Source organism: Accipiter gentilis, chromosome 24 (genome assembly GCF_929443795.1).
Source record: "Accipiter gentilis chromosome 24, bAccGen1.1, whole genome shotgun sequence".
NCBI lineage: Eukaryota > Metazoa > Chordata > Aves > Accipitriformes > Accipitridae > Astur > Astur gentilis.
In genome coordinates, this window is record NC_064903.1 from 1374550 (window position 1) to 1390845 (window position 16296).

The 16296-nt window shown below is 52.6% G+C and overlaps 1 protein-coding gene across 7 annotated transcripts in view; it reads right to left on the bottom strand.

The window, feature by feature from the left end:
• The window catches only part of LOC126050064 (uncharacterized), a 31257-nt gene extending 16798 nt beyond the window's left edge, over nt 1–14459 (bottom strand). Inside the window, exons 1-10 of one of the 7 annotated variants that reach the window (XM_049827444.1) lie at nt 14402–14459; nt 9926–9980; nt 8563–8706; nt 6890–7211; nt 3632–3901; nt 3299–3418; nt 2087–2188; nt 1151–1267; nt 815–910; nt 349–441 (exon numbers count right to left, since the gene is read on the bottom strand). In XM_049827444.1, the coding sequence (XP_049683401.1) occupies nt 349–441; nt 815–910; nt 1151–1267; nt 2087–2188; nt 3299–3418; nt 3632–3901; nt 6890–7151 (1060 nt within the window). In that variant the 5' untranslated portion in view covers nt 7152–7211; nt 8563–8706; nt 9926–9980; nt 14402–14459. The other 6 variants (XM_049827438.1, XM_049827441.1, XM_049827443.1 and 3 more) reach the window with 6 other exon arrangements.
• Between the last annotated feature and the right edge of the window lie 1837 nt (nt 14460–16296).

Below are 16296 nucleotides of genomic sequence, written 5' to 3' on the forward strand. Positions count from 1 at the left end.
GTTATTTTGATCAGGGTATGGCTATCGCTAGGGAAGACCACGGTAGGACATTCTGGAGCAGAAACTCGCTTTCCTTGAGCATCCATGGACAAAGCAGAGGTGCTGGCAAGGACCGCAGGCAGGGACCAGTACCTACTGTAGCTTTCCTAAAAGGATGGACACCAGAGTTGGGTCCTCGGCTGATTTGGACAGTCCTGCTCTTTAGAAGAAAAGTCTGGCTTTTATCTAACTGAAAGCATCTTTCCTCATACCTGCTGCCAGGGGAGAGTGTGAGGGCTGAGCCTGGGGGGGTCTCAGTGGCTGAGCAGCTCATTACAGTTCCTGGAAGGAAACCGCGGGGCTACTTACACAATAGGAGGAGGACCAGCAGTATTATGAGGATTGTTACGCCAGCAAAAACACAGCTGGTCGTCAGATCAGTGGCCTCTGAGCAGCCTCGCTCTGCGGAAGAGAAAAGGACAACTTGTCAGCAGTTGCTCTCTGGCCGACACCCCCCTTTGAGCATTTAGGCAGCACAAATTTAATCCAGGGACTTCCTATGTGACAGAAAGGCGGGGGGAATCTCTGTGTTTCAAATCATGGAGCCACCGGGGCAAACCTTGCTTTGCTATGTAAGAGCTACGACCTTCCTGCTCGGCACGAAGCTGCCACAACTGCGTCAACTACAGCAAGGTTTCTTGCAGGACCAGCCATGCAAAACCACCTAAGGACTCTCCCTGCCTTGTGTGAAGCCAAACCCCCCAAGATACCCTACCGGTCCCCAGAAGAAAGGCAAGGAAGGGCACGAACGGCACAAACCCAGGCCACCCTTTACCATGGAGCTGCTGGATATTGTGGAGCAAGAGGATGGTGAACAACAAGTTGACGATCAGTATTGTGGGGGCTGTAGAGTTCCGGATGACACAGTGCCCTGGGAGAGGGAAAAATTGCTGACGGATGAGAGGAAAATGCATAAGGAATTCAGGCTGGCATGTGGAGGAGCTGGGCTTTGGTGGGAGGGTGAGCAAGGCGTGGGCAATGTCTCTGGGCGCGCAGCACAGCAGCGTGCCGAGCCTCCGCTCCCTCCTGGGAGTGCAAACCCAAGGAGTTTACTCCTGGGCTCTTACCAGGCCTTTTCCACCAGAGTTTTAGATCATAAAGAGCAACTTACACATTTTGATGTGACTGGGAGCCACTGGTCTCCACACCACTGCTGCTGCTGCCTGGGCAGTTCCTATTGCCGCAGTGAGGAAGAACAGCCCAAGCAAGATGAAGGCAGCGGAAGGACCTGTGGGAGCAGAAGTAAACGAGAAGGTGAGATGGAAACTGGTGGAGGCAGTGGTCTGAGAACAAGGCAAGGCAAGCTGGCTTGTGGCGACCCTGCACCCAGCTGCTGCATCTGGGAGCGCAGGATCGGTCCCCTGTGCGACCGGGCTGTGCAGCAGGAGCAGGACTTCAGACTGTGGCCAAGAAGGGTCCCCATCGCCTGGGGGGTGGGTCTGGAAGTGGGACTGGCTGAGCGCTGCTGGCCAGGGGACCATATCCTCCAGCTGAGGACAGTTTTTATCCTAGAAGTTGGCAGCAGGCAGTATTTATTATAAAGGTACACAGAGGCAGCACCCTTCTTTCCACAGAGAATGGGGAGAAGACCCACATGTTTCGGGGGGGGTTCTGTTTCTTTGGGCTTAATGTCTGCTTGCAGCTCAGCACGTAGCAAATGAGCACCCATGGCATGACAAATAGGTAGTGTCAGCTTGGAGCAGGGAAGAACTGGCAATGGAGCAGTTTTAGAACAGCCAAGCTTTGTGTTCATTGCCCGTGGTCCCTTAAGGTCTCGTGAAAGTAGTTTCTGAACCGCTTTTTAATTTTTGAGAAGTCCTGGAGAAGGGGTAGTGGTACCTGAAGAGTGCAAAGGAACTAATGTAGCCCTTTGGTTTCAAAAGAGCAGAGAAAGAGGAGCCTGCATGCCACAGAGCAGTGAAGTCTAAATTCAGTTTCTCCTAATCGAATACTGCTACGTCAAAGATGCTACTGTAGAGACTTAGAGGAAGATGAAAGATGAGACACTGAAGCAATCAAGAACAAGTCAGGTTTAAATGAATCCCACCTTCTTCCAGCATCCAGATGATGGAGGCGGCAAACAGGAGGAGAGAGGAGATACACAGCAGTACATAGGTGGACAGAAGGCTATGTTTCCATGCTTCCTTTCCTGGGAAAAAAAGAAAAATGTACTCAGTACCACACAAACAGGATGGGTGTAGCCTGCAAAGGAAAGACAAACAACCAGCACAGGTTTTCTTTGTAAATAATTGAATCCCTGAGGTTTAGAAACCCTGAAAAGAAAACCTGGTGAACTTTCAAGGGCTTGCTTTGGACTTCAGGAGGAAGCAGGAGAAACCAGGCAGATTTGGGCTTGTTCCACACTGAACCAGACACCAGTTCCACCTAGTGAGACACTTTACAACACCTCTGCCTGAGTTTTTGCCTCCTATAATGACCTGACAAATGCTGGCTTTCCTCTGGAGACCCTTTTCATGGTGGAAAGCCAACATAGCACAAACTCTTGCCACAAGCACCAGGCATGGAGAGCTCCTCAGGGGAGATTAGCCCCAAAGGCAAGACCTAATGCCACAACCTGCACATCCCCAGTGTTAATGCTGAAAGACAAATACAAGTGGGAGAACTTTCCTGCCAGCTGTAGGGCTTCACCTCTCCTGTCCAGATGGTCTCTGTTATTCTGGGGATAATATTCTGGTGGGTAGAATGCACTAGCAGATTACAAAGACTGTGTGAGAGGACTTGCTGTTGGCTATGTTTTTAGGTTTGTTTTCTGTTAATCAATATATATGTGGCTACTGAAGCACCCACGTTAACCTGTACACTCCTTGGGTACAGAGCCATTGTCATGACCCTAACACCAGTGTGCTTGGTCACCAAAACACGAGACATGATCTTTGGCCAACTCCAAGCAGGAAGGCTCTTGCCATGCAGCCCGCACGTCCCGCATTTTTTATTTCTTCCCAGTGATGCCCAAGGAATGGGAAACGAATGACTGGTATGCTAGGTACTGTGATATTTTTTGGTTCCGTCTCTCACAAAGCCATTTGGGATTAGCTGCTTCTAGGGAATTTTATTTTCTGTGCAAGCTACAGAGGCATAAGAAGAAATGCACAAGCTGAGCACGTTTCCTCCTACTACCTAAGTGAATTAGGACAACAGGGGAGAAGGAACTTGGCTGAGGCTTTCTGCCGCCTGCCCTCTCCACGGTGGGGAGAGAAGGGTTTAGTCTGGGGGCCTGGGGTGCAGTCCTGGCACTCACCGAACCTGTGCTTCCTCAGCTGACAGAGCAGCATAATGATGAAGCTGGTGCCGGAGACGGTGACGAACATCAGCACGACGATGGCCAGCCTCTCCACGTGGCGTAGAGGAGGCGTGAGACCTGCAAGGCAGGGCAGGAGGGAAACCCCATGCTGGGGACAACCCTGAAACAGAGCAGTGATCCCAGGAAACTGCAAAATGCTGGAAAATGTGAGGGATGAGTTCTGGGTCTTCCTTGCTCAGGAAAGCCCATGAGAGACAGTTGCATCCTGCAGGGGTGGACCTGCGACAACACGACAAAGCATCGGATCCACCACGGCAGGGGAAGGCTAACCTGTCACGGTCAGGTTCAGGTCTGTCTCCTTCCAGCTTATCACGTTGCTGACATTGCAGGAGTAGGAGCCACAGTCCGACTTCTCTCCCTTCTTTATCTGCAGCACGTTGGTGTTTCCAGAGGGCAGATGGCACTGTTCAGGGGGAAGGGGATGTCCCTCCTTCTTCCAGGAGATGGAAGCCACTGTTCCCTCTGGGACCATGCAGACCAGCTTGATGGGCGAACCTGCCAGGTTTGAACTGTACCGGAGTTCAGGCTGGGGCACAGGCTCTGAAAAGCAGAGAGCAGCATGGTAGAACTCCCAGGAGCATGAGTACTGCCTTGCTTTGGACCTGAAAACTGGCCAGCATGCAAGAATACCGAGCCCCGTGGGGAGTGAGCAGGTCCTTCCCTTCTGATTTACACCCCAGGTCGGTTTGGAGGGAGAGAAGATACTGCAGGAGCAGGGCAACATCCACCAAGTTCAAAGCAGAAAGCAAATGTCCCCATCCCTGCCACTGCATCACCCCTAGGATGGATACTACCAACCCTTGGAGATAGAGTTGGGATTATGCTGGGAAGTGATGACAGGGACTTTCCGGACACTGCCGTGGGGTGTCCTAGGCAGGCTTTTCCCACACAGCAGTGGCATGGGGAAGTATGGGAGGCATCAAAGAAGTCATGAAGTTCAGCCAAAGAGCTGCAACACGGGACTCCGCTGCTCCGTTTAAACTGGTCCAACTCCACATGGACCAAAGCAAGCCTTGCACGCTGGAGGCCCCTGCCATACGCAAAAGGAGGGCTGACTCCGTCCCTCAGCTAATGCCTAGGTAGCTGCAGTGGTTGGGGCTGCTCCTAACTACATCTGGACTTCTACCTGATAGCTACCACATGCTCCTGAGGTCCTTCATCTCTGGATGTCCTACATGCGGTATGCTCTCATAGTGGTGCCGAGCTCTAGGAAAGGGCAGTTGAAAACAGGGTGAGCTCTCATTTCTGTTTATTTTTTCAGGGAAATTGAGAGACAGAGAAAGGCAATGCTGGTGTGAAGGAAGAGAGTCTGCAAGGCCTGGAGCTACACAGGAGGAGCTCCTGCAGGGAGCCTCACGGGATCAGCCACATCTGCCTGGCAGACCCACCCTGCAGTGAAAAGCATCCATAAACCCAGCTGATCTCAGGATCTGATCCTGAAAGGGTTAGTAGGCAACTGGTGAGGCAGCAGCTTCCCCTGGGATTGCTACCAAGGAGCTTCTGGCCCCAGCTCCAAGGGACTGGCCACAACCTGCAGCTCCTGAGTTCCTCAAATCATTACCATGGCGTTTGTTTTGCTCATCAGATGTGAGCAGAAATCCCTTCTCTTGATGGAATTTTATGCTATACACTTCCTGTGAGAGGCTGTTCATGACAAAACAATGAGATAAAAGTTAAGGCAGAAGGTGTCCCCCCCGTTTCTATCACTCCAGGATGAAGGGACCATGCAGCCTGATGTCCCAACCAGGAACTCGACCCACAGCCACACTCAGTTGCAAAAAACCCTCTGACATTTCCCAGCAACTCTTTTCAGATCTCTAGTCTGTGTCTTTCAAGGCAGTGATGAAACCAGAAATCCTCCTCTAGATCAAGACTTGCTGCTCCAGCTGGATGCACATAAACCCGATGGGATTCATCCCAGGGTACTGAAAGACCTGGCTGATGTTATTGTGGGACCTCTCTCCATTATCTTTCAATGGTCTTGGGAATCTGGAGAGGTCCCAGTCAACTGGAAGCTGGCAAATGTTGTCCAAATTTTCAAGAAGGGTAAGAAGGAAGGCTCTGGTAATTACAGGCCTGTCAGTCTCACTTCGGTGCCTGGTAAAATTACAGAGAAGGTTATTCTGGGAGTTAGTGAAAAACACTTGAGAGACAATGCAGTTAGTCATTGGTCATAGACAACACGGGTTCACAAGGGGAAAGTCCTGCTTAGCTAACTTGAATTTCCTTTTATGACAAGGTGACCCATCTAGTTGACCAAGGGAAGCCAGTAAATGTGGGGTTTTTGGAGTTTAGCAAAGCTTTTGATACTATCTCTCACAGCATTCTTCTGTGATGCATCACAGCACACAGCTAGACAAGTCCATAATACATCGGGTGAGCAATTGGCTGATGGGTCGGGCTCAAAGAGTTAAGAGTAAGTGGGTTGACATCAGGCTGGCAGCCAGTCACCAGGCCTGGTTCCCCAGGGCTCAATTTTGGGGCCAGTGCTTTTTAATGTTTTTATAAATGATCTGGATGCAGGAGTCAAATGTACAGGAGTAAGTTTACTGACAATACTAAACTAGAAGGAGCTGTGAACTCCCTCGAGGGTAGAGAGGCCTTACAGAGAGATCTGGATAGACTAGAGAGCTGGGCAATCACCAACTGTATGAAATTCAACAAAAGCAAGTGCCAGATTCTCCACATGGGATGGGGCAATCTTGATTATATGAACAAATTGGGGGACAAGAGGCTGGAGAGCAGCCTCACAGAAAGAGACCTGGGGGTTTGGGTTGATGGCAAGTTGAATATGAGTGAACAGTGTGCCCTGGCAGCCAAAAGGGCCAACTGTGTCCTGGGGTACATCAAGCACAGCATAGCTAGCTGGTCAAGGGAGGTGACTGTCCCACTCTACCTCGAGTACTGTGTGCAGTTTTGGGCACCTCAATACAAGAAGGACATCAAACTACGAGAGTGTGTCCAGAGGAGGGCAACCAAGATGGTGAAAGGCCTTGAGGGCAAGGCTTACAAGGAGTGGCTGAAATTACTTGGTTCGTTCAGCCTGGAGAAGAGAAGGCTGAAGGCTGACCTCATCGCTGAGGGGTGACCTCACCGCAGTCTACACCTTCCTCAAGGCGGGCAGCGGAAAGGGAGGTGCTGATCTCCTCTCCCTGGTGACCAGCGATAAGACACGAGGGAATGGAATAAAGCTGCATCAGGGGAAGTTCAAATCAGACATTAGGAAAAGGTTCTTCCCTGAGAGGGGGGCTGGTCACTGGAACAGGCTCCCCAGGGAAGTGGTCATGGCACCAAGCCTGTCAGAGTTCCATTTGCATCTGAACGACGCTCTTGGTCATATGGTTTAATGTTAGGCAGTCCTGCGAGGAGCAGGGAGTTGGACTCAATGATCCTTAGGGGTCCCTTCCAACTCGAGATATTCTGTGATTCTCTGACTCTTGTTCTGGTTACCGCCTTGTGGACCTCTCTGCTGCACTGACTGGGAAATCTTGGTCTGAGAAAACGATCCTCTCAACACATTTGACTTACTGATAACTTCAAGGAGGGTTGTCCAAGCTTTATCCTGCATCAGATCTACTGTTGCTTTATAGATGCCACTGTCTGTTTCTCGTAACCTCTGCAGGAGAATTGAGCCATTCTTTGGAAAGAAGACCACTCTGCCTTGGTAAGCTGCATAAATGGTTGGAGATGGGTAATCTGCATAGTATTGCAGGATGACTTCAAGTGTGGTGTTTCTTATGTATTCCCACTCGGTGAAGTTTACGTTCTTGATATCTGGTGCATGCATCATTACGGAGGACCCTTCAGCTGCAACTCTTCTTTCTGCGATTTCCACCACTGCAGAGGACCCCTGCAAAATCAGCAACAGGTCTGGCAACAGGAGAGATGCCAGAGCAGGATGGGTTAGTTTTAAAGCAAAAGCCAAAGAACAATTTAATCTGCTTGTACATCCTTTTTTTTGGCACAAGTTACCAAGTTTTGACACATGACTTCCCGAAGCATGTCATGCCACATATCTGATTTCCTTTCTGTTAAGATAAAAACGGTAACATTTCTGTTGGTGTGGTACATAAATGCTTCTTAGCTGGTTAAGACAATTCCTTGCCCTTTGGAATGAAAATAATGGGAAACTGGACTTTTGGGGGTTTTCTGCACACCAGGAGTTACTAGTGGGGACCATAATCAGTGCAGCTTCATCCTTGGATCTTGTTCTGCTCCCTTGGTACCTGAAAGTAAGAGCATTGCTCGGAAAACAAGCTCTGAAATGCACTTTGTTGGGACTATGTAGTCCTGGCTGCTAAATAACTGGTGTCTGAGAGCTCACTTTTCTAAAAGCTGTTAAAACCTACAGGCATATTCAGCCTCAGCCTCACCATCCTCTCAAGAGAGGGTTAAGCCCTGCAAAACTGATGCTCCCACTTAGCTAGGCGCCCAGTGACCTTACGCATCTGGAAGGTGCTAATTCATCATGTAGTCATGTTTCCTGGCACCTCTGAGTAATGCAACGGCTCTCTGCTGCAACTGCCGTGTAGCAGGCCTTTACATAAGAGCTGTTGTCTTGAAAATGTTTTATGGTTTCCCCAGGGGAAATTGAAGGTAATGTGGGGGTCAGCCTGCAAGTGTGACTCTGAAACAAACCCTTGGCTGTACAAAACCCAGGCACGAGAATCCCGTCGTAGCAGCGCTGGCATAAAAGAACTTTGCAAGTGGAAAGTCATGTCTAGTATCTCCAGCCCCCAAATCCTCCAGAACTGTCATTCTGGAGCCGCTTTTTGCATGTTTAAAAGGTTATGCTGGTTGCTGAAGAGGGAACAAGCTACAGGAACAGATGCCAAAAGCAAAGTCGTTCTAAGAAAAGAGGAAAGATGATGGAGGCGAGGCTCAGAAGCTCAGGAAAGGGTACCCGAAGGTACCCCATGGTCCAAGAGCAGAGAAGAGGCTCACAGGGAAGCAATCCTTAGGCAAGCAGTGGAGGAGAGCTGCTTATAAGAGGTGATGGTGGTACCCAGGTATGGTGATGCTGCAGCACTGGGAGGAAGGAGGCACCTACCAGGACGGCTCCCCAGAGCGCGCGCCTTTACCGACACTGCCGCAGCCCGGAGCAGGGATGCAAGGAGAGCACAGAAATGCTGCAAGCGTACGCTCTCCAAGGACACCCACGGCTGATGTTAAGCCCCCCACAAGTCCCTTTTCATACTCACAGACTGCGATGGTTGCCTGTGGCCCCGTTAACATGGTAAAGACCTGCAAGCTCTTTCAAACCAGCATGAGGGATGAGCTGCTTCTGCAGTGACGTGTTCTTGGGACGGCTGCTCTCGGCATGGTGGGTGGGCCTGTGAAGGACACTGTGAAAAGCACCATTGGCATCTGCCACGCGGGGGCTGGGAAAGGTGAAGGGTGCTCAGCACAGCGAAGGGGGAGCCCCCAACCTCCTCCACGTGTCCCCACAGCACCGGCATCTCTGCATCTTCAGCACAGGCTGAAGCAAGGGGTTGCTGTACAGCAGCCCGAGCCCATCCTGGTCCTAACAGCACAGCTCGGGGAAACCATCATGACCACATCTGTGTTCAGCACCAATTTACCACAGTGATTAAAAAAAAGACACAAAGACCACTGATATCCAAGACCAGCATAGGCGCAGCAATTATCGGGAGGGTCAAGAGTGGCTGGCCACTTTCTGCAGCCCTTCCTGTCTGCTGCAGCTTTGTGATGCTAGCGGGTACAGCCCTGCCTTGTCCCTTTAGTATTTCTGCATCTGCTGGCCATGAAATTGCCCATTTGTATTTAGCAACCACCTTCACAGTTTCCCAGGGTAGCAGGAGCCACATGTTCAACACCCAAACGCCTACGCAAGTACTTTCCCTTCTCAGGTTTAACACATTTCATTGCTTTCTCAAGCAGCCCTGACTCTTGTGGCATGGAGTGAATATGGGCTCTGCACCTGCCTTATGCATCACCTTCACGACTTTGAAAACCTCCATCCTATCCCCTTTCCCACCCCCTCCTCTCCAACCTGAAGGCTTCCAGACTTTTCAGTCTCTCCTTGCAAGCTCTTGATCATTTTGGCTGCTGTTCTCTGGGTCTTCTCCAACTTTTTTTACAGACCTTTTGCCTTAGTTTCTTCACTACAGAGACTGCAACACGCACCGCACTGATCGGGGGCATGAGAGAGCTCGAGAACAACCTGCCTGCCTCCAACACACCTTGTGACGGGGCGTTATTTGAATGGGATCAGCGCTCAGAGCTGGTTTGCAGAGCCAGACTGAAAGCTTTGGCCTTTAGACAACAGGGACTGTATTCACTGTCGGGTTTTGCAAGGCTCTGGAGTAAGGGTGAGGGCAGAGGACAGCGGGAAAGTGGACAGTGGGACAATTTTTTGGCAAAGGGTCTTCACTGCCCTGTGATCAGAGTTTCAGGCAGGACCAGAAGAGGCCAAGATGGTCTCTTTTACAGACGTGCTTTGTTTTAGAAACAGCCTGAGGTCAGCGGTGGCTAAGGAACTGGCTTCTGATACAGGGGTGAGGAGGTGTGTTTAGGGCTAAGCCCTCTTAGGAGAGACATTACCTCCTGGCAGCATCCAGCTTTCCTCTGTGGAATCCAGCAAACAGCAGAGCAGCATCTGAAAGGGAAGTCATTTCCACCATGAAGCTGCCTACAGGCGCAGCATGCCCAGCATGCTCTCCTGGACCTGGTCAAGCAGCCCCCCCAGCCCAGACCCCCGACCCCAAGAAGGGGAAGAGGAAAAAAAAACCCCAACACCCAAACCCAAGGGAAGAAAAAACAGCCAGGTTATATTGTTGTCAGCCCTGCAATGGAGATCTCCAGCCCAGGATGTCCCCACCACCAGAGAAGCCAACTGCACGTCCCTGGTTTCTGCCTTGCTAAAAGGAATTCAGGAAATAAGGTTCTGGGGAAAACCACCCGACCTAAGGGTGATTTTGCTTCTGTGCAGCTAAAACCCTGCATTATCTGGGACAGAGTGGCTGCTGCAGGCTGCAAAGCCCCGTTACCCTGTAGAAAGCTGGTTATTTGAATGCCTTCGTGTCTTACATGAACTCTTTGTTGTGCTCTTCCTAGGTTAGCAGGTACATGGAGTCATTTCTGTTGTAGGATTTCCTCACAATTGGTATTTTATTTGATCATTAACCAACAGGTCTAATTATAAGTGGAGAAGAAGCAGGAGACTATGTTTTCTTTCCCTCTACAAAATCCCTGAGATTCTGGAGGAGGGTTTGAGATGTGAGGGTTGTGGTGCTAAATTAACCTCTTATTTGGCTGCTTTCTCTGGCATCCTCTGGCTCTCTGACATGTAGGCAAGAACTGGTTCTGGCTTTTTCCAGCGAAATGAGAACCGTGTTTTGTTTTATAGCTTACAGGGCTGGTTTAAGGATATAAGAACAACTGCTGCGGGAAAAGCATTTATATTCTTTAGAGACAGAGGATTTCCTTTATCCAAGCAGATCCAAATAGGTGCGGAAGTGACCTTCTTCCCACCCAGTGCAGCTGCCTACAGAGAAGGGATAAGGCTTATCCCAGGAGACAGAGAATAAGGTGTATTTGGAAGGAGGGCACCTACCGCACCTCCTGCTCAAAGTGCTGCTGCTCTTTTGAAAAATTAACCCCTCCTCCTCCCTTCTCCCCTCCACCAGCAGACCAGGTGTCTCAGATACATGGCTGGGGAAAAGGGTAAGAACCTTTGAGTAAAGAGATGCCCATGGAAGGCAGAGGGTGGGTTAGATCTGCCTGCTATCATGCGGACTGTTTTATCTCTTGAAGAGAGCCTCTCGTCTCACACAAGGCACAGTCGAACATCTGCAGTCTGTTGCAGGTGGTTTTAAATGCAAAGCAACACTCTTGGTAAGGGGCAGATAGTTTCAGAAGTTTTCACAGAATCTTACATGAATAGGGAGAGGAATTGGACTTGTGAAGACGCGCATACTTAAGGCTATCATGTTTTTCCCTTGGCCTCTAGCTTTGTTGCTATGCTGTATTATCTTTCATTTTAACAAAATCCAGATGGAAAAGCTGAAACAGAATCATGCTGCGGCCCGCTGGAGTTTTACAAACAGGTCTTTTTAAGGAATATTTTAGGATTGTCATTACGAGGCAATGCATGCGGCATTCGAGAACCACACCCAAGGCACTGCAGCCTCTCATCCAGCCTTTTATAGGAACTGGATGTGCGTCAGCTGTTTTCCAACTGCAGAAGAAGTAGCTCATTATGTGAGCTGGGCTATGATACTGCCAAGGCACGCCACGTATCCGAACAAAAAATGTCTTGTGTTGGTGGAAGGGAAGGTCCCTAGCACTACAAACCTCTTCCAGGCTGCTGGGGAAGCCTTCTGCAAGCAAGGCAGCGAGTCCTCCCTCCCTGCTGCTGGAGAGGGGTGAGAGGCTCCCATAGGGATAGGGGGGCCAAAGAAATGCTCCGCTGGGGTTGCAACTGCCTCCTCCTCCTCCGGCGGATTGCATGTATCATCACAGATGTTGGCAGCTGCCAACGTTTGAGGTTAAAGGGGCCTGCTGTTGCCTCAAAAAGCAAGCTGCAGCTGCCCACGGGGTGAAGCTGAACGCAATGAGCGTGGGCGCAGGCACTGCGCTTGGCTGTCAGCTCTGGCATTATCGTTTACCAGCTCCCATGCAGCCGTGCTAGGAAAGTGAAGAGGCTGGGTAAAGAGAAGACCGCTTTAGCTCCTGGCAAAAGGAACGTGGGGGAGGTCTCGGGCTGGGCGTTATCCAAGCGTGGGGCTGCTGGGGCTGGCTGGCCCCACGCGGGATGGGGCTGCTCAAACCCCATGTTTACCTGGAGGCACAGATCCGGAACGAGCGAGGGAATGCCCATTCCTGCAGGAGAGTGCTGTGTCCTCCTGGGTAACAGGAGTTTGTATTACAAGCTGTTAAAAGCACGTACTTCCCCTGACCTAGGCTAATAATAACAGATGTTGTAATGACAGACCTTGAGATAGGACGAAACAAAAGGGATGTGTGATTTGCAAGGACAAAGGCCAGATCCCACACCTGGCACCACAGGCACCTGCGGTACTGGCTGGGACCCTGAGGCCCTTTGATAGGGTTGTATAATAAACATTAAAACCACCATGTGTTCCTTCTGCTCTTATATAAAGCCCTTACTGCAAAAATATAAGGGATGATCTTTGGTCTTCCCTGACAATAAAAAAACCAGATGCAAATAATCCTGTTATAAATCATCCCACAGCTTTGAAAGATTAAATATCACATTAGCAAATACGAAACCCTACCGGGCAACGTCTAGCTCTGCTATAACCGAGAACAAGTAGAAAAACTGAAATGCTACGCTGCGCTCAGCTAAAGCCCCAAGTCCCCTGTAGACAGCAGGACTATCGTGAAGGTTCTTCAAGGCTGATACAAACTGTGACAGCGCAAAAAGTCCAGACTCATTTGTGCTCAAACAAAAGTGAGAGTAACCAAAAAAGAAGCAGGTGTAACGCTCCTCTAGAAAAAGCTATGCAGCTTTATGCATAAGTACAGCTCTAAATAAACCAAGAAACCCCCTTCCTCATAACCAAATTATGAGTAACTTCAGAGACTTCTAGGACTTTACCCTGCCCTTGTCCAATGCTCTTTACATCCTACAGTCAGGACAAATTAAGCTCGGCAAAGAGTCCTGGGACCAAGGAGCCCAAAGCACATGTGAAAAAGGCCGCCAAACCCAACTGCAAGTGCCACGAGTAGTTCCTCCGCATGCGGAGGGGCTTCAGCCAGCCCCCGGTCCGCTACCAGCAGAGCGGCCGGCTCCGACAGTGCTGGCGGTGCAGGTGACCTGGGCTCAGCCGGTGGCTGGCCAAAGCCAGCAGACACACCATCGCAGTGGCGAGGCTGCAGATGCTCGAGCAGAGCCCTCCGGATCCACGCAAATAACGAGGGAAGGAATGAGGGGGTGAAGCCAGTTGTTTAGGAGCTGTATAAACAGCACCATTGAGATTTACGATGAATCTGCCTGCCTGTAAGTATTTCTGGAGCTGTGTAGGAGGGGAGAGCTGAGCCTGGGGAGAAGAGCCCCGCTCCCACCAGAGGAGAGTGCCTGCAGCCCTGCAGGGAAGCGCGGGGGAATCCCCCTGGGCCCCTCCATCATCCATCTGTCCCCATTGCTCTAGAAACCACCCTTATCGCTCCGGTACACATGCCCCTCTCTCCGCTCCCCACCCTCATGGGTCCCCTATCTAGCTTCCACCACTGCAGTCCCCGGCCCCATCGCTCCAGCAAAACCGCTCCAGTCCCCTGGCCCCATGGGTCCAGTATCCAGCCCCACTGCTCCAGTTGCTGTTCACAATGCACCAGTCCCTTGTCCCATTGACTATCCCCATTGCTCCAGATCCCTGGCCTCATGGGGGATAGTCACCGTTCCCCCTGCTCCCAGTCCCCGCGCCCCTGCCCTAGTCGCTGCTCCCAGTCCCCTCGCTCCTACCCCAGCCCCTGCCCCAGTCCCCTCACCCCTACCCCAGCCCCCACTCCCAGTCCTCTCGCCCCTACTCCAGCCCCTACCCCAGCCCCTGCTCCCAGTCCCCTCGCCCCTACCCCAGCCCCCACTCCCAGTCCTCTCGCCCCTGCCCCAGCCCCTAACCCAGCCCCTGCTCCCAGTCCCCTCACCCCTACCCCAGTCCCTACCCCAGTCCACTCGCCCCTACCCCAGCCCCTACTCCAGCCCCTGCTCCCAGTCCCCTTGCCCCTACCCCAGCCCCTACCCCAGCCCCTGCCCCAGTCCCCTCGCCCCTACCCCAGCCCCTACCCCAGCCCCTGCCCCAGTCCCCTCACCCCTACCCCAGCCCCTACCCCAGCCCCTACCCCAGTCCCCTCACCCCTACCCCAGCCCCTGCTCCCAGTCCCCTCACCCCTGCCCCAGCCCCTACCCCAGCCCCTGCTCCCAGTCCCCTCACCCCTACCCCAGCCCCCGCTCCCAGTCCCCACGCCCAGCGCCCCGGCCCCACAGCGCGACCCCGACGACCGCAGCCCCCTCGGTGGGACCCGTGGGTCCCGTCCCCCCGCTCTCGCCCCACTCACCGCTGCTCCGGGGCGCCTGCCCGCCGCGGGGGAGGACGGGCGGGAAGAGAAGGGGAGGGAAGGGCGGGCCACGTCACGACCGCTCGGCGGCCGAGGCCCCTCAGGGCCTTTGAAGGGGGGCACCCCGGGCTGGGTGGGCCCTGGGGTCCCCCGCTGCGCCCCGGGGGGAAGCCGTCAGGGCGCCTCCGGGACCGGCGTCAGCCCGAGCCGCCTCCATCGCTGCCCCCCCCACCGGCTCTGCCCCCCGCTTGCCGCGGGACGGGAGAACCCCGGGTTCTGCCCAGCCCCGGGTGGTTCTGCCCAGCCCCGGGTTCTGCCCCACGGCCCCCGGGCAATGGACCACCAGGCAGCGAGATGCTCCCTCTGCCCCCCTTCACCCACCTCCGCGGGACCTGGACCTTTGTGGAGGACCTCGGCTGGACCGAGGGGCCTGGGGAGGATATCGACCTCGACAAGGTTACAGCGTTCCCATGAGAGAGCAAGAAGGGATGAGTAGCATGCCTGGGAAACTAAGTTTAAGGAACGTGTTGACCGTTTGCGGTTGTGATAAGGAACCTGAAAAAGTCACCCGATGAGGGGCGAGAAAAACAACTTCTGACAACTTTTTGAGCGATAAGGGACAGACATATGTACAAGGTAACGAGTATAATGGGTATAAATTTGCTGGCTTGTAGTAATAAGAAAAACATCTTTGCTTGTACTATAAGAACGCATACTTGTCGTTTGTCCGTCTCGACTGCGACAGACCTCCAGCTTCCCACTCCGCCAGAGAGCTTGCGGCTCTGGGAAGCATCCCCAGCCCGTCCCTATCCCCTGGGACCTCTAGCTCCTCACCACGTGCCACCTTCTACCCACCACCATCGGCCTGGGCAAGCTGGTCTGTTGACACCGTCTCTCACAGCATCCTCAAAACCGAGCTGACCAAGTCTGGGTCAAAGAATTGGGCAGTAGGATGGGTTGAAAACTGGCTGAAGAGCCGGGCCCGGGGGGGTGGTGCTAATGCTGCATCCCGGTCCTGTTTAACATCTTCATTAATGACCTGGAGGTTTGCTGATGATGCAAAGCTGCGAGAAGCGGCTGGTACACCCAAGGGTCATGCTGCCATCCAGAGGGACCTCAACAGGCTGAGAGGGACTTTGTGCTGTTCACCAAGGGGATGTGCCAAGGTCTGCCCCTGGGGGGGAACAGCCCCAGGCACCAGGACACGTAGGGGCTGGCCAGCTGGGAAGCAGCTCTGCAGAGCCTGGGGGTCCTGGTGGACACCACGCTGACCACGAGCCAGCAACATGCTCATGCAGCAAAGGTGGCCAGCGGTGTCCTGGGCTGCATTAGGAGGAGCATCACCGCAGGTCGGGGGAGGTGACCCTTCTCTGTTCAGCACCAGTGGGTCCCCATCCAGAGTGCTGGGACCAGTTCTGGGCTCCTCAGTCCAGGAAGAATACAGAGAGAGTCCAGCAAAGGGCCACAGAGATGCTTTGGGTACTGAAGCATCTCACACCCCAGGAGAGGCTGGGAGAGCTGGGACTGTCCAGCCTGGAGGAGAGGAGGCTCAGGAGGGTCTCATCAAGGGGGATAAATATCTAAAGCGGGTTGTAATGAAGAGGGAGCTAGACTTTTCAGTGGTGCCCACTGACAGGCCAAGAGGTGATGGGCACACATTAAAAAAGTAAATTCAGTCCAAATAGAAGGAAACACTGTCTTAACTGTGAGGGTGACCAAGTGCTGGCACAGCTGCCCAGAGAAGTTGTGGAGTCTCTGTCCCTGTCAGCATTCACAAGCCATCTGGCCATGGTCCTGAGCAACCGTGTATCCTCAGCATGTCTAGTTTAGCCTGCTAGATTAAATCAGCCACTTTTTTTTTAACCTTAATGGTATTACAGAAAAGCCAGAGACCC